The sequence below is a fragment of the Corticium candelabrum genome, chromosome 5, assembly GCF_963422355.1.
Source record: "Corticium candelabrum chromosome 5, ooCorCand1.1, whole genome shotgun sequence".
Lineage (NCBI taxonomy): Eukaryota > Metazoa > Porifera > Homoscleromorpha > Homosclerophorida > Plakinidae > Corticium > Corticium candelabrum.
The window spans coordinates 944,150-961,191 of record NC_085089.1 but is presented as its reverse complement, the minus strand read 5'-3'; the positions used below and the strand labels follow the sequence as shown (position 1 = coordinate 961,191).

General features: G+C 45.1%; 3 protein-coding genes across 4 annotated transcripts; 1 reads left to right on the top strand and 2 right to left on the bottom strand.

Annotated features, from left to right (window-relative positions):
• The first annotated feature begins 539 nt into the window (after positions 1-539).
• Positions 540-4,240, top strand: LOC134179457 (uncharacterized). 2 transcript variants are annotated; one of them, XM_062646355.1, is made up of 4 exons: positions 708-830; positions 916-2,349; positions 2,427-2,756; positions 2,819-4,240. In XM_062646355.1, the coding sequence occupies exons 2-4, from the start codon at positions 1,009-1,011 to the stop codon at positions 4,217-4,219; spliced, it is 3,072 nt and encodes a 1,023-aa protein (XP_062502339.1). In that variant the 5' UTR covers positions 708-830; positions 916-1,008; the 3' UTR covers positions 4,220-4,240. The 2 variants fall into 2 exon arrangements, with proteins under 2 accessions (XP_062502338.1, XP_062502339.1); XM_062646354.1 differs by having other exon boundaries at positions 540-2,349.
• Positions 4,241-4,484: 244 nt separating this feature from the next.
• On the bottom strand, positions 4,485-8,846 carry LOC134179459 (E3 ubiquitin-protein ligase synoviolin B-like). The gene is made up of 13 exons (XM_062646356.1): positions 8,510-8,846; positions 8,357-8,449; positions 8,139-8,291; positions 6,629-6,677; positions 6,458-6,561; positions 6,269-6,395; positions 6,111-6,210; positions 5,664-6,037; positions 5,520-5,603; positions 5,248-5,456; positions 5,101-5,191; positions 4,840-5,035; positions 4,485-4,765 (listed from the first exon to the last, which is right to left on the bottom strand). Exons 1-13 carry the CDS (start codon positions 8,636-8,638, stop codon positions 4,510-4,512), a joined length of 1,965 nt encoding a protein of 654 aa, XP_062502340.1. The 5' UTR covers positions 8,639-8,846; the 3' UTR covers positions 4,485-4,509.
• A 195-nt stretch (positions 8,847-9,041) lies between these two features.
• LOC134179790 (uncharacterized) lies at positions 9,042-15,898 on the bottom strand. Its single transcript, XM_062646745.1, has 22 exons — positions 15,778-15,898; positions 15,625-15,689; positions 15,414-15,555; positions 15,178-15,347; positions 14,912-15,104; positions 14,538-14,558; positions 14,083-14,469; positions 13,736-13,939; positions 13,315-13,674; positions 12,736-13,092; positions 12,331-12,488; positions 11,990-12,191; positions 11,432-11,589; positions 11,156-11,357; positions 10,931-11,088; positions 10,611-10,812; positions 10,390-10,547; positions 10,129-10,330; positions 9,978-10,058; positions 9,737-9,909; positions 9,410-9,611; positions 9,042-9,341 (listed from the first exon to the last, which is right to left on the bottom strand). Exons 2-22 carry the CDS (start codon positions 15,682-15,684, stop codon positions 9,322-9,324), a joined length of 3,810 nt encoding a protein of 1,269 aa, XP_062502729.1. The 5' UTR covers positions 15,685-15,689; positions 15,778-15,898; the 3' UTR covers positions 9,042-9,321.
• Positions 15,899-17,042: the final 1,144 nt, after the last annotated feature.

The following is a 17,042-nucleotide window of genomic DNA, read 5'->3' as shown; positions in this document are numbered from 1 at the left end:
CTAGACATGAGTTTGAAAGACAGACGTGTGCCAGCAGCAAGGACTCATTGCTAGGACGTGTGCGTGTGTGTGTGTGTGTAGTGTGTGTGTGTGTGTGTGTGTGTGTGTGTGTGTGTGTGTGCGTGCGTGCGCGCGCGCGAGAGAGAGAGAGAGAGAGAGAGAGAGAGAGATCATGCCTTTGCCTCAGAAGCACCCACTACTGTGCACCTCTAAAGTCTAACAGCTTCAGAAGATATATGGTATTTGCCTAAATGTCTAGGAGATTAATGCGGATCCAAGTAGTTCTATTGTAGCAATAAATCCTAGATATGCGCTATAAAGTCTAGAGTACATTGAAATCAATTAATTAGCAGAGATTTTGATCCTATCTAAAACGGTGAAGTTTTATGCGGATCATTACCTAATCAATTCCTGTGCGCGTGTGCAATATAACCGCAGTGTAATCAGATTACAGCTAATCCAATAAGAAATCAGTTGGCCTGCTTAACATTAATCCCCTACGCAGATCTCGGAACTGCATGTGCCTACGCAGCAGTTACAATCCCTAGAATCTGTTTTCCGTCTGAGGCGGTAGAAACGGTTCTGAACTGTGGTTTACGTTAACGTTGTTCTTCCTGACACGGAACGTTGCTCACAGTCACACTTGAGGTCGTTGATCTAGCTTTAAAGATGGCAGCCGCTCCAACAATCCCGGTTATCGAGGCGTACGTCGGCAATATCGACTTCAACGCGACAGTGAAAGATGTAGTTGAGTATTTCTCTTCTTACGGTCGTGTGGTGCAATGCAAGCTACCAGCAGGTGATCGAGGAAAAGGACGACGTCACAAAGGGTACGGATTTGTAAAATTTGCAAGCGTTCAAGACCTAGAAGTTGTTCTCAGTGCTTCTCACACGTTTTGCGGTCGTACGCTTAAGGTCAGTAAGTCGAATCGTACTGGAGGACTGACACTAAAAGACGAAAACGCTATTTTCCTGTTCCACCATGGTCGTCTACATGTAGGAGTGTACATGACCGAGCGGGGACAATTCTTACGTAAGTGGGAAGTCCCCAGTGATGTGTTGACGGTCGTCAACTTTCAACGCCGTTTTGTCAAGTTCTCGTTTTCTTACGACGAAGGTTTAAGAAAACAACGTAAAGTGCACATCAAGCACAACCTAGACGACATCGTAGAAATGATTGACACAAAATGTAGCGATCATTCGCGGTTTCTGGAACAAAACGCCATTATTTTCAGAAGCCAATCTGCCCCGAGGTTGAACGAAGAAGAGATCGATAGTCTGAATGAACTTTTGCCAAATCTATTTTGGGAGATCCTTCCTACAGATGATGAGGGCAATACAGTAAAACGAGTCACCGACTTTACACCAGACAAGGCTTTGAGCATCTGCTTCGACTACATGTTGGTGGCAGCGGACATCTCTCGTAGTATTTCAAACTTCAAATCTACAGCTGAAAGATTTGGCCACGAAGTTACTCCACCTGCCACTGGTCGTGGTACCACTTCCATCACAAAACTTGTCCAACAGCCCAAATCTCCTGTTGCTTCCTTGTTGCCATATAAAGTGTTGTTTCAAATTGATGTTCTCGTTGCAGAAGGCATTCTGTACCAAGATCTAATTCCCCCTGCCTTCTACCAGCTACTGAAAGAGATTAAGAAGGAGAAAACTGCTATCAGATGTCTAGAGCTGCTCCTGCAGAGTGGAATGTATCCTATTGAGGATCCGGTCTCGGCTATGATAGACACAATCCAGACGGTACGTGTGGGCAGAACCGAAGCAGAACGGGTGACTGTAGAAAAGTCCGACCTTGATCCTTTTACAGCCGTTCCTATTCACCGAGTGTTTGTTACTCCTCTGAGAACAATCTGTTGGGGTCCGGAAACGGATACTCCCAATCGAGTAATCAGACAATTTTCCCAACATCTTGACAGATTTCTAAGAGTGTCATTTACAGATGAAGATTGGAACAAACTACAGGTTGGCAAATCAGAAGAAAGTGTGGAAGAAATCTATGCTAGAGTTCGACGCACCCTCAGAGATGGTCTAGTTGTTGGCCATCGCCGTTTTGAATTTCTGGCCACTTCATCGAGTCAACTCCGCGAGCATGCCTGCTGGTTCTTTGCTTCTACTGGAAACCTGACAGCAGACTATATCCGATCTTGGATGGGGAACTTTTCCAGTATTAGAAATGTAGCTAAATACGCAGCACGCATGGGTCAGTGCTTCTCCAGTACAGTTACAGGTCAAGAGTGCGCGGTGAAGAAGGATGAGTTTGAATATGTGGAAGACATCAAGACATCGGACCTGAAATACACTTTTACTGACGGCATTGGCGCCATTTCTCCAGAGGTAACTTACAGTACAGCAAATTCATTCCCTAAAGTATCTAGATGTTTAGATAATCTTAGCTGTTCCCATATTTGCAGTTTGCCAAGGCGGTAGCAAAATACGCGGGCTACCTAAAAGGAAGAAAACCATCTGCATTTCAGATTCGATTTGCTGGTTCCAAAGGTGTGGTTGCTGTCGATGAGACGATGAGAGGAGGACACGTCAAGCTACGACTACGTCCAAGCATGAGAAAATTCGAATCTGATCATTTCTACGTCGAGGTCTGCAAGACGTCGAGCCTCATGCCTTGCTTCCTCAACAGACAGATCGTTACGCTTCTCTCCACGCTTGGTGTCCGCGATGAAGTCTTTCTCAAACGACAAACCGCTATGGTCGCAGATTTGAACCAAATGCTCTACAACGCCAAGGTTAGGCTGTATTTCCAGATGCATTCGAATATAACTGTGACTGCCGTTTTCTTCCTTTGAAGATTGCAGTCAACCATCTCAAGCAATCTTGTAATCCAAGTCCAAAATCTACTTTGGGAAGAATCATCGAAATGATGGAGTCCGGTTTCGACATGGAAGAACCGTTTCTTCAAGGAGTTCTGAAGGCTCACCGTTTGGCTCAGTTGCAGGACCTCCGCAATAGAGCACGAATATATCTCAAGGAAGGAGCATGTCTCATGGGTGTAATAGACGAGACGAGAACATTAAAGTACGATCAGGTGTTTGTGCGCGTATCCAACCCGGCCAATCCCGGAGCTGGTTCCACGACTATACAAAAGAGAGTTGCCATAGCAAAAAATCCCTGTTTTCACCCTGGCGACGTTCGTTCTGTAGAAGCAGTCGATGTACCGCAACTTCACCACTTGGTAGATTGTCTCGTCTTTCCTGCCGACGGTCCCAGACCACTGACAGACCAATGCTCTGGATCCGACTTGGACGGAGATCTCTACTTTGTCACATGGGATAGAGAACTCATTCCGTTCATGCAATACGAGCCAATGGATTATCAGGGCATCACGCCCAAACCGATTGAACACCCGACATCTATAAAGACGTCAGATCTGCACGATTTCTTCATTAAATACATTAAGAACGATCAACTGGGGCCGATCGCCAACGCCCATCTCGTATGGTCAGATTACAGCCTCCAAAAAGCTTTAGATCAGAAATGTCTCAAGCTGGCTGAACTACACTCGGTAGCAGTTGATTACCCCAAAACTGGCGTACCAGCGGACATGACACGTGATCTGAGACCTCAATTTTATCCAAAGTTCATGAACAAGACCGACTACGTTCCTTACGAATCTCGGTCTGTGCTCAGCAAACTATTTGCAGAAGTCGATGACGACTTTGAACGTGAAATGCGAACAAAAGACGACGATTACAATGCTCGCACCAGCTTTGATCACAGCCTTGTAATCAGCGGATTCCGTGAATACGTTGACAAAGCGCGACATCTCCGAGAAAGCTACGATCATGATCTGAGAGGAATTATGGAAAAATACGATATCAAAAAAGAAAGCGAGGCAGTAACAGGAAACGTTTTACGGGTAGGGCGAAAGCTTAGACGGACCAAGCTGTCCGATATTCGCCTACAGATTCGACAAGAAGTCAACGAACTGATAAAAAGTTATCGCGTACCATTTGATCAAGAGTTTCAGCACGATGACGGTCCGGCGTCTCGACGTCTCAGAGCAGCGTCTGCGTGGTACTGCGTCACCTATTCTCTCGACTTGAGGCCAGAATTGGTCAGATGGACTGCTGGTCGATATAAGAAGCCGCTTCTTAGTTTCCCGTGGATTCTCACCGACTGTTTGTGCGAAATAAAACAAAGTCGTCAGGCCAGTGGACGACCTGCTCGTATACGAAAACCGGAACCGTGAAGTGAATTAATGTCGCTGCTAGGTAAGTTAGCACGCGAGGACAAAACAGGGTAGAGACATGTTTGCGCACCGTAGCTAGATATATAGCCATGCTTGCACGGGGAAACCTGTCTGATGGAATGTCATATACTATTGATGAGTATCAATTCGTCTGAAATAATAAAGAAATTCGTTTGACAGTATGAGTTTGTCTATTTCGATGTTCTTACAGTATAAGGTTTAATACAGTGCAGCATCTCATGCAGTCAGCTCGGGCGAAGAAGCCGACTTGCCATCATTCACTATCCACACTAACCAGACTCATCATCTTCGCGTGTCTCATCCGGTATGCTACTAGTCTGTCTCTCCACTGTCGCAGGACTCGAATCAAAGCGTGACAGACGTCGTTGCCGTAGGTCTTGATCCCCGAGAACGTGCGTGTCCGTCGAAACGTACTCCCTGCCTACATCCGTCTCACTCGTCTCCTCCACGGAAGCAGAAACGTACACAGCTTGTTCTTCATCTGCCGACGCCCTCGTAAACGACGGGGGAACGGGCGGAGAGAGTCTACAACAGAGTAAACGATCTTGTTACGAAAATGCACGACACTTTGTGTATGTAGTCGTGCATGTCGTACGTACCCGGTGTTCACAGCAGCGGCTTGACTGTATTGATGCAACTGCGTAATCGCTGTATCGAGTAGCGAGTGAACGTTGCGTAACAGGGCGACACGAGCCTCCACGTTTGCTCGCTCTCGTCCCTCCAACTCCCGCAGTTGTTCATCACTCAGACTACCGAGCGGGACGTTCAAATTAGGAAACGGAGGAAATCCCCCTGCTAGAGAGAAATCGGCCTAACTCAACTCCGTATACAGTCACACAATACACATTTATACGACGTACGCATAGGAGGAAAGCCAAACATTGGCGGTGAGAACATGAACGGTGGCGGCATAAAAGGTGGCATCGCGGCAGCCATACCTGGCATGGAAAACTGACAAAACAAATTTTACCCACTCACCGTCAGCTGTGTTGTACCACCAGACTTACCTGTCCTGGCATTTGTGGAGGCTGCTCGTTTGTAGCTGATGCAACTTCTTCGACTGAAGCTGCCGCACGAGGCTCCGTCGTTGCGGTTGTTCCATCTGTCAATATCGCTGCAGGTTGGTCTTGTTGCTGTTGTTGTTGTCCACCTGTAGCCAACTGCCCCTGTTGCTCAATATTTTCAGGTCGAGGAACAGCATTGGCTGCAGGCATCCCTGTATGTAGTGTACAACAGTATTGCACAAATATTATCGACGCAAGATGGCCAACTCTCTTACCAGGAGGAAAGAAAGGAGGCTGATGTAGCTGCCATAGACCAAACGGTGGTTGAGGCATCGGACCAGCAGGAGCCGGTGGTGCAGCTACATCACTCAATGGTAACTAAAAGTTGTGAATGTCAAACGAATAGGGTATGTACAGACCTGGTTGCTGACGTGGTGCGGCAGGTGGCTGAGACTGCTGTTCACGTCGATCTTGTCTTGCCTGTTGCTGGAGTCTGTCCTGTCTCACTCTCACTGCGTCCGCAGCCGCTTGAGCTGCTACGGGCGGACTCAGTATGTCCATGCGGCACGTCGGACACGTCTGCTGGCGTTGGAACCACGAACGCAAGCAGCTGGCATGAAAGATGTGAGTGCACGGCAACTTCTTGCATCCTTCACCGGCCATCTCTTCCCGGCATATAATACACACATCGCTCTGCGCCAATTCTTCTGCTGTAGCGTCAGGATACAAAGTATTCATGTTAGCTATAGCTCGTCGTGATAACCTCACATCGCTCAGAGACTTTCTGAACGCCCTAGCAGGAACGCAAAGATTTTGTGTCACTGCTAGTCAAACTAGATCGTCACTGTACGAAGCTAGATTGATACCTGATTGTCATGTACATCGGTCGTATCGAGAACAAAGGAAACGTATGTACTTTAATCATAATCACCATAAACGCAGTATACAAAATAACCCTCACAAATCCTAAAGGAAAAAATGTTTGTCACCAGATAGAGATATCTTGATGAAACCAATCACTTGCCTAGAAAAAAGTCAAGGTAGAGCATGTAAACAGCCTTGTTCTCCCAAGGGTTTTCACTCTGCAGATCAATGGTGTGGAGAACGTACTTTGCCATGGCATTGACAGCTAATGTGAGAAGGATTGCATACTGGAATCACAATCGTCAATAAAGAAACAAACTCAAAGCAGCAACAACGATTGGATTCTAACTTCAAACCCAAAGACTATCTGAACTGAGACACCCTGAGTTGTGATGACATGATAAGCATGGTGAATGAACAATGAATCGATTGTTCCAAGAAGCAGTAGGAGTGCTACAATATCGTAGTCATTTGTAATGAGAACAACAACAGGACACAACACGATCAACAGCGGTCTTACTAGTTGCTCTGACATGGAACAACCAAGTAATGACTGGACTCCTCTCCATCTAGACAAGATAACAAAACACTGATTATTAGATTATGATTACAAGTGGGCCACTTAGAGCTTGGTAACATCAAAAGTTGCTGGTACGTCAGCATAGATAGATAGATAGATAAACATACAACCAGTCTAGCCATGGAAACTAACATCACTGAATGAGTGCACATGCATTCGTTCACCCACTCTTATAAGCTATTAATACTAGTACAGTCGTGAAACTCCTTTGACATCCTAGTATCACGTCAGAATGCTACAGAGTATTTGTACCCATGCAGTACATGGCGGTTCTTCTCACTACACGACCCAGTCAGATTTGCAGATCTGTCTTGAAGGCAAAGCTGCCGTCATACATTATTAGATAAAACAATTATACGGTTGTAAGTCACATGATGACAATGGCATAAAATCCCACTTCATGACAGAACAATCTACTGCATACCTACCTTACATTTCTCTGGCATGATGCTGTTGCATCTATCATCTATCCTTCCATCTATCCATCCATGTACACCGCGTGCGTGCGTGCGTGTGTGCACGCACACACACACACACACACACGCACGCATGCACACACACACACACACACACACACACACACACACACAGATAGATAAATAAACACATGTAGGTACACATACACACACTCTGTTCCCTATTAGTGTAACCTCTTCACAAATCACGTGACTTCTACAGGTTTCACTCATAGTTTTCAATATGATACAAATATCCAGGTGGTATTTTAGCATCAGCACCAAATTATCCAAAAACAAAGTGCCACCAAACTTTTCCGGCTTTAGGGTCATCCAGGGTAACTCCATGAATATCTAACCCTGTTCGAGCGTGAGCATCTTACCTCCAGTTTAGGATTTGAATGTCTTCTACTACTAGTAATAAACTAAACTATACTTGGCGTAGGATTATGAGTTTCATAGCAAGTTGATTAGCTACTTGACGAACATCCGGGACGGCAAAGTGATAGCAACAAAACGCCTCCTACACTGCACAGCAACTTCCTAGGGTACAGCAAAATATCTAATAGGTATGCCTTATTTGTCGCTACCACAATACATGCGGTAGAGAAACGTACCCAAGCAAGCAATAGTTACAACTATTCATAAGTCGTAGTTGCCAGAACAAAACTCTGTTCACGAAGTCGCCCCACCCACAAGATTAGCAGTGCCGACGAAAGTCCCGAATTATCTCAAGAACGATTGAGATTTCAGAGATGGTCGCCCACATGCTGATTGGTAGAAGGCGACTGCTCCATACGGTAGTAAGATCAAGTGACTACAACTCTCGTACGTAGCAACATATGGGCATGTATCAAATTACTCACAGAGTTACCTTGGGACACTACAAATGGTTTTACATGCAGACATAAATTATTCAAAACTTAATGCCGTCATCCACATCACACAACAATACTTAGTGTGTAGACAACAAGAACAACCTATTGTCTACTTACGTAATCAATTCTGTCTTCTGTCAGCCAATGAAATCCCTTCAGGAAAAGAAGCAGAGTAAACATTGCGACGAACCAGAAACTAAAGTCTTCCCGGAAGACAGTGAACGCTAGACACGTTTCCGTGACAGCATACCAAGACCTTTCCATCAGATGCTAACACAAAGAAAAACTCTTTCATTCACAAACATCCCGGATAATTTCACAAGCCACTTTCTAACCTCCGTTTCTGCAGCTCTCAGCTGCCCGAAAAAAACTTTACGTAGAATCTTAGCCAGTAGCATAACAAACACAAACGCTTGAGCATACAAAACCTACAGAAACGCACTCAACGTCGACAAAGTGTGCGGTAGGATGCAAACAGTGGCACTGACGGCCATGCTGGGGTTCGATTTGACGAGATAGACCATTGCTGGATAAAACTGTTGGTTGCGGTAGAAGGCGTAGCCCACCACAGCACCCGTAGAGACGAAACTTGCTGCCGTCAACGCTAAAATCTTCATGCTCGATGTAGTGCCTGATGACGTGCAGAGACACGACTGGCTTGTCTGAAGCAATGCCCGTATTATCACGTGACTTGCTTTCAATCTGCTTAACTAATTACTGAAATATTCTTAACCTATTGTAACATCGTAGTGACATAGAATCTGGCTAATAAATAGTCTCATTCGAATAATTAGCCAGTACAAAAACTGTGCAAATTGCAAATATTTATTTATCACTACTTCAATATTTACTAAAATAATTTAATAGAAATAAATATTTTATTTATAACATGTTAATTAATGGTTATAAGCGTTTGTATTAATAATAAAATAAATTATATTATTAAATTATATTAAATTATATTATTAATGATTAATTAATTAACCAGCTGTGTCAATCACGTGACAAAAACACTCGTCTAGCTTCCTTTGTAGCTAACAAGATCCACCGCTATCATGCAGCAGCTGTATTCATCGCTTGGTCGCTGCACACAGACTCAGCATCTGCTGTGTGTGTGTCATGATGACTTCTCTTTATCTAGATAACTATAATTACGTATGCACACGTGTCCGTGGAAGTGCACACGTGTCCGTGCGTGCCCGAAATGTACGCAAACTGTGCGTACTGTTCTTTGCTGTCTAATTAGAGCAAAATCCTTGTGCAAACAAGTGCGAGTTCAAGTGTCCTCCGTCCACGTTCCTCACTCAAGTGGATCGGGTTCTGCAACAACACAAATTAATATAAATAATACAAATCAATTAGGTGGCATACATCAACTAGAGACTGACCGTTGTCTTGTCCCAAGCAAGAGCACCACTCGTGACGACTGATGCGATCGTCGTCGTTTGTATCACAGTAGCCAAACATGTTGTAACCGCATGAATACGGACACACTTTAGCGGCCACCGTTTTTATGTACTTGTCGACTTCCACGTGATCCAAGTAGTCGTCGTGAGGATTGACGTCCAGTTCATCCCATTGCCAGTAAACCTATGAATACCAAAGTCACTACGTGTGCGCGCGCGCGCGCGTGTGTGTGTGTGTGTGTGTGTGTGTGTGTGTGTGTGTGTGTGTGCGCGTGTGTGTGCTTGCGGCAATCTCCAAGCACGACTCACTAGTCTCTTTTCAGGCTTGCGGATGGTTGGCTCGGCCTCCGGTTCTGGCGTAGCGCCTTCTGGTTCAGGACGTGGTACCTTACACTCGTCGTCGTGATGATTCAAGAAATATTTCAACGCAATCTTAGCCAACAAATTATTGTTGAAATATTCCCGTGTCGCACTATCACACTCTAAAAACAAATGCCACCCATCAGTCCAGCAACCATTAAAAATCCTAGATATCAACACATCAGTTTACCTTTGTCGCCATACCATAAATACGTTTTGTTTTTCACGGAATGAGAGCCCGGAAATTTGCCCTTAGTTGGCAGCGTCATGTCTAAGACAAAATGTGACAGACACTACACGTTGACTACATTTTTCTAGAATGGTTCATTCAACTATCTGACTTGGATCTAGACCGTGACCGTAGCACCACTCTTTCAGTGAAATCCGTCCATCGTGGTTGAGATCGAGATGACGCCAGTAACTGATACCGCAGCCAAACGGTTCCACGGTTCGACGTACGTCGTTAAGGTATTCTCGAATTTCTTGCCAAGTGATATAATCATCATGAGGTCCGACATCAATCAAATCCCATTGCCAATAAACCTGTACATGTAATACACTTGCCTTTCACAGACAGCCTGTTGGTGCCAGAAAGGTTTTACCAGTAGCTTTTCGGGTGTGTTGATCTGAGGCTCAGACTCGGGCTCCGGTTCGCCTTCGAATGGGGGCACAATGAAAGTCCCTCTATAGCTAGTTTTCTTTGCTTTTATGTAATCTAACACGTTAAGATTGAAACGGCGCCTGTTGTCGACTGGGCATTCTAAAATTTTGGACTAGCTCACATAGATGTAAATGTTGCGATAGCAATTGTGTGCAAACTTACTGTTGTCTAATCCGTGACAATAGCACCACTCGGATAATGATATTTTGTCGTCTGAATTGCGATCACAATATTTGAAGTAGTCCAGGCCACAACCAAATGGCTCTACCGTCAATCTCACGTCTTTCATGTACGTTTTGACTTCCGATTTTGTCAAGTAGTCGTCGTGTGGTGAAATGTCCAACCGATCCCATTGCCAATACACCTGCAGAACGCAGGGCATATGACATTAACTAGACACACACATGCGCGCACACACACACGCACACCACCACCACCACCACCACCACCACCACCACCATGATGCACACTATTGTACGTACCAATGCCTTTAGCGGCGTCTTTATGCTCGGTTCAGATTCCGGTTCCGGTTCTCCTTCAAACGGTGGTACCGTCATTGGCACGTTCGATCCTTCCTTCTGCAATTTCATGTACTCAAGAATATTGCTATTAAATCTACGCCTATTACCAGCTGGACAAGCTGGACATCAACAATCAACTTTATTTATTACTAAATAAAATGATAATCTAAGAATTGTCATTCTTACTGTTGTCGAGCCCGTGGCAAAAGCACCACTCTGACAAAGAAATTCTGTCGTCAGAATTGCGATCACAGTAAGTAAAGTAATTGAGACTACAGCCAAAAGGCTCAACTCTAGTTTTGACTTTTGTCATGAAGGCCGCAGTTTCTGCTCTAGTGAGGTAATCATCGTGAGGAGCAACATCCATACGATCCCACTGCCAATAAACCTAAACAACAGTAATGCGTACCAATAAGCAGTCGATACAGAGCAGAGCGCGCCTTCTGCAGATATAGCACAAACCAATAGCTTCTCTGGAGATGTCAAACGTGACTCAGACTCCGGCTTTGGCTCTCCTTCAAATGGCGGTACTGTCAAGTCACTTGTTTGATTCTGTTTTGTTATTCTAATATAGTCCAAAATATTGGCATTGAAATAACGGCGGTTTTTAGCTGGGCAAACTAGAAAAGTAGATTCCAATGCAGATAATTGAGTGAGTATTTTATTCAAAACGTGTGGTGTGGTGTGGTGTGGTGTGGTGTGGTGTGGTGTAGTGTAGGTGGTGTGGTGTGGTGTGGTGCAGTGTGGTGTGGAATGGTGTGATGTGGTGTAGAGTGGTGTGATGTGGTGTGGAGTGGTGTGGTGTAGTGTAAAATGGCGTAGTGTAGAGTGGTGTAAAGTGATGTGGTATGGAATGGTGTGGTGTGGAGTGGAGTGGTGTGGCGTGGTGTGGTGTGGTGTGGTGTGGCGTGGGGTGGCGTGGAGTGGTGTGGCGTGGAGTGGAGTGGTGTGGAGTGGTGTGGTGTGGAGTGGTGTGGTGTGGTGTGGTGTGGTGGTGTGGTGTCGCGCGTAATTCGTTACCATTGTCAAGACCATGGCAGAAACACCATTCAGACAAAGAGATGCGGTCATCAGAGTTGCGATCGCACCGATCGTAGTAGTCGAGACCGCAGCCAAATGGCTCTACTTTATCACGAACATCGGACAAGTACGACGACACTTCTGCTCGTGTAAGGTAATCATCATGTGGTGAGACATCGAGGCGATCCCATTGCCAGTAGACCTGCACAAAACAAAATATGCAATCAATAACTGCGTGCCGTCAGGCAATCCTATATAAGATAAAGGTATGTATATAAGATATAGGTATGTATATAAGATATAGGTATATATATAAGATATAGGTATGTATTCAGAGTTACCAGTAGTTTCTCTGGAGTCGTCAAACGAGCTTCAGCTTCAGGTTTGGGTTCTCCTACAAATGGTGGTACAGTAATGCTGTCATCCGACATCACTTTCCTCAATCTCATATACTCCAATATGTTGGAGTTGTACCGACGTAGATTAGCAGCGGGACAAGCTAACGAACAATAATCAGCAAAAATGTCAAACTAAAGCCTGGGCCACAATACACCTCGCGTCGCGTCGCGTCAAAGGGGGCCGTTTCCGACGCGACGCGACGTGTTGGATAGGATTTTTCCTATCCCAGCCCGTCGCGTCGCGTCAGAAACGGCCTCCTTTGACGCGTCACGACGCGACGCGAGGTGTATTGTGAACCAGGCTTCACGGTCTCTTCGATAACACGAAACAGATAGAACGGTTCTCACTGTTGTCCAGGCCGTGACAAAAACACCACTCTGATAGTGATATCTTAGAATCGTCGTTACGATCACAGTAGGAGAAATACGAATTGCTGCATGCAAATGGAGTAATTATCTTAGTCTCGGTTTCGTACGACTGAAACTCCTTTTGCGTAATAAAGTCGTCGTGAGGTAAAACATCCAGTCTATCCCACATCCAATAGACCAGTCTCTTCTCGGGTGTTTTCAGTAATTGTTCAGGCTCCGGTCTCGGTTCACCGTGAAATGGAGGAACGGTCAAATCAGGACTCGAGCCATCCTTCTTAATTCTAATGAACTCGAGAATCTTTTTGTTGAAGTCAGCCCTACGGACGGCCGGGCAATCTACAATACATATGACATGGTTAGAATGTAGCACTGAAACGACAACAACATCAACAACAACAACAAAAAACCGCAACAACAACAACAAAAAACCGCAACAACAACAACAATAACACTAACAACACCAACAATAACAACAAAAACGGCAAACAACAACAATAACACCAAGAATACCAACAATAACAACAAAAACAACAATAACAACAACAACAAAGTATTTACGGTTATCAAGTCCGTGACAAAAGCACCATTCAGCCAGCGATATCTTCCTGTCACTATTTCGATCACATCGACTGAAGTAACTCGTCACACACTCCCGAGACGTAACGGTTGCCGCCAGTTTCGTGATGTACGCCTCAACCTCCTGTCCAGTCAAAACGTCATCGTGAGGACTCACATCGAGTCTATCCCAAAGCCAGTAAATAAGTAGTTTCTCAGGTGAGAAAATCTGATGTTCCGGCTCGGGTTTAGGATCGCCAGCGAATGGAGGCACGGTCAAATCATCAGGCAGCGTGCGCTTCATCTTGTCAACAAACACGAGCACCTTGCTATTAAAGTCGTTCAAAGATGCAGCAGAACACTCTATTATATACATATATACATACTCATTGTTCACAGTCAACATGTAAATGTTTGTTGTTACCTTTCTTTGGTGAACAAGCTTTTAAACAGTCGCCTGACGTTGCAAAGCTATTTCCATTTCCACCGCAGCCTCCGTACGTAAATATGAAACACTTGTCTTTAGTAGAGCTGTAATAGTAGCGAGGAAACGCTCCTCGACATTTGCCTGTTACTGGTTGAAGCAAACAGACATTCGGCGCAGATGTATTGACCGGTACCGTAGTTTCTACACATAACACAACCGTTCAATATCACACACACCACTGGCACACACACACACACACACACACACACACACACACACACACACACACACACACACACACACACATGCAGGCACACCCATTTCACTGTTCAATGTGCAATTACCGACTGTTGTGATCGGATTTCCGTCTTTGTCTAATCCAAGACATTGACACCATTCGTGTAGACTGATTCTAAAGTCTCGGTTCTGGTCGCAGCGACGAATGAACGTGTTGGCGCAACCATACGGACGAATGTGACGCTGCAGGTAACGAGTGAGACCGTTCAGTTCGTCAGCCTCCAAGTATCGGCTGTAGGGATTGACATCGAGCACGTCAAATTTCCAGTAAATGTACTTTTTCTCGACCGTCAGTCTGCGCGGTTCTGCCTCCGGTTGCGGGTTGACGAAGTCGGACGGTGCAGTAGGCGCTATCCCTCTCGCCTTGACGTACTCGCTCTTAAACTCGTCAATAAGTCGGTCGTTGAACTGCTGTAGATCAGGATTAACACACTCTACAAGCCAACAAACACAGCTTTCCAAAAAAGTTTAAATCTTATTAATATCAAGTGTGTGACGTTACCGTTGTTGTACGGTTCGATTTCTAATGAGAAAAAAACAAGCATAAGTGTTGTCTATATAGTAACTGACATCGGCGTAGGAACCGAAGATACTGGGGGCACGTGTCCTTTCTACTTTCCAGATGTCAAGTGACCTACTAGTATATAAGGATGACAGACGTACATAGAAACTGCATGATAACACTGACATGACATACTGCACTAATACTGTTAATGTTAGTTTCCTGTCTTTTTGTTGTGTAGCATGCATACATACATGATTAATTAATGATACATTTAGTTTTGTTGTGCAAAGCCACGCTTTTTAAAGAAATATGTGCCCCTCAACCAAATCTATAGGTTCCTACGCCACAACAAATGCGACTGTTTGTCTAACCGGCATCGTCGAGTCCGAGGCAGACACACCACTCGTGAAGAGAAACTTCGTCGTCACCGTTAGCATCGCAACGATCATCAAAGAACGACCTCGCACAATGTACATGAGTGACGTCGTCTAACAGTTCGAAAAACTCTTTGCGGGTCAAGAAACGATCGTAGACGACGTCGACGAGATCGAAGAACCAGTACACCTGATAACGATAACATTCATTATACAATCGAGTGCTCGTCGATCTGCAGGCGTTTTGTACGTGTGTGCGATACCAGCAATTTGCGAGGTGAGTTGAGCGACGGCTCGGGTTCCGGCTCCGGTGACGGCGCGGCCGCTGTGTTCGTTTGTTCTGGTTCAGGATCTTTGACGCTTTTCAGATTTCTGATCCAGACCAACAGATGTTCGCCGAAATCGTCCAAGTCTCGTTTTGAGCACGTACGACCTGCAATGCGTTAACCATTTCATGAACATGATCACACGACAAAGAAATGAATTGAAGGAAACTTGCCCGTGCAGTTGCCATTGTGTAGGACTCCGATCTTTACCTCATTCAAGCAAGCAGTACGATGCAAGTGACAGCGACTGGGGTATGTGTTTTGATCGGTACCGCACACAGGCCTCACTTTCCTCACGCTGCTGCAGTCGTTACACTGAAACGACAGCCACAAATATCCGTGCAGTTTTTAACTCTTAACATCCTAACTACAAACCAGTCTTACGTTCTTAACGGGATTCGCGCAAGCGACGGTGACAAGTACGACAACAACAAGAAGTTTCATCTTCTCTAGAATCGCAAACGAAACAAACAAACTTGACATTAACGTTCGTCACGTCGTAGTGTGATACCGCAGTAGCATGCGGTCGATACATACCCCTAGAATCAGCTGAGAAGAAGAACGACCAGTGAACTGAAGACGATCAGCTGATGCCAATAATGACGATCGGCTGACGAGCAACACCTCGTAGAGTGACCAGTGACTGTTAGAAGAAGGTGGAGTTGACCGAATGACGAGATGAATAGAGATTACAAACAATGGACACTAGACTGCTAAAGATACGTATCAAGTACGGCTAACAATTTCGAGATCTCCCCGAAAAGCTGCATGGTCACTTGTATAATGTCCTTTACAAATTAATTAATTAAGTATCTAATAGATTAAATTTTACATGGCAAATGCATGTGCAATACGTACATTAATTAAGAGTGTTTGTGTGTTCTATACATCAATCATGTTGCTACGTTGTTGGTGTAGCAATAAACATGCAGTTTGGCAAAATAAAATCCCAACGAGACGGTTGTTTACAACGCGGCGGTGCGGTGATCGCGGCGGTCCCGCGGAAAGGCTCCATCACGTGATATCGGTAGACCGATGATGCCGTGAATAGTCTCTGCTTGTGTACGAGAAATGTTTTGATCCCAAATATAGTCGGGGAAAATAGCGTCGCACGTAAGCCGCCAGTGCAACAAACAAGGACCACACGCACTGTTGCACCGCGTGTACGTGTCTGTACACACGCATACACACACACACAAGGACGTATAGACTAAGTAAACAGTTTGATTGCTCGTGCAAGAGCGACACCCCCATTTCTGAAAAATGACGTATTAAAGCGGTGTTTCCTTTGAATTATAGCTGTATCTCGAGTTTCCATCGCGACATGACCCTGTGTCCTTTTGCAGACCCCCAAAAAAGATTTACAAAGCAAACTAGCGACATTCCTAGCAAGTTATTAGCATGACATACGTAGGAGTTTCTAGGGACAACACAACCCTGCATGGGTGTTCAGACACGAAAATGTTGAAACGAGCTTTCCCAACACCTCTTTATCTGTACATTAACGGACCCAATTACTTGAAAGTTCATATCGTGGTCTCATCCGATAATTCTACTTCGCCTCCGTATACCAGTTTACATCCATTCACGTGCGAGGGCTTCCTGTCGTCTGCAGACAACACAATAGTGCGAGTGTGGCACAAAACAGCAAATCTGTGCCCTTTCCAGCTGATTCCAAAGGAAGAAACACGCCCACTTGAACCTACTGTCCGTTGCCCTTTCCCCAAGGAAATACCAATCAAAATTCTGACACTAACGTTTACTCAATTTCATCTTTGCAAAGCACATTACGTCATACGTCA

Bases quoted from the DNA above. Each gene is read 5' to 3' on its own strand.
- LOC134179790 (XM_062646745.1), bottom strand. From the start codon at position 15,684: ATGAAACTTCTTGTTGTTGTCGTACTTGTCACCGTCGCTTGCGCGAAT. The intron at 12,489-12,735 runs GTGAGAACCGTT...ATTGTTCGTTAG, and splicing joins TTGTCACGGCCTGGACAACA to CTTGTCCCGCTGCTAATCTA. The intron at 12,192-12,330 runs GTAACTCTGAAT...TGTTTTGTGCAG, and splicing joins CGACTCCAGAGAAACTACTG to GTCTACTGGCAATGGGATCG.
- LOC134179457 (XM_062646354.1), top strand. From the start codon at position 670: ATGGCAGCCGCTCCAACAATCCCGGTTATCGAGGCGTACGTCGGCAAT. The intron at 2,350-2,426 runs GTAACTTACAGT...CCATATTTGCAG, and splicing joins TTGGCGCCATTTCTCCAGAG to TTTGCCAAGGCGGTAGCAAA. The intron at 2,757-2,818 runs GTTAGGCTGTAT...CTTCCTTTGAAG, and splicing joins AAATGCTCTACAACGCCAAG to ATTGCAGTCAACCATCTCAA.
- LOC134179459 (XM_062646356.1), bottom strand. From the start codon at position 8,638: ATGAAGATTTTAGCGTTGACGGCAGCAAGTTTCGTCTCTACGGGTGCT. The intron at 8,450-8,509 runs GTCAGTGCCACT...GCGTTTCTGTAG, and splicing joins AATCGAACCCCAGCATGGCC to GTTTTGTATGCTCAAGCGTT. The intron at 4,766-4,839 runs GTACGTACGACA...ACTCTGTTGTAG, and splicing joins GCCGCTGCTGTGAACACCGG to ACTCTCTCCGCCCGTTCCCC.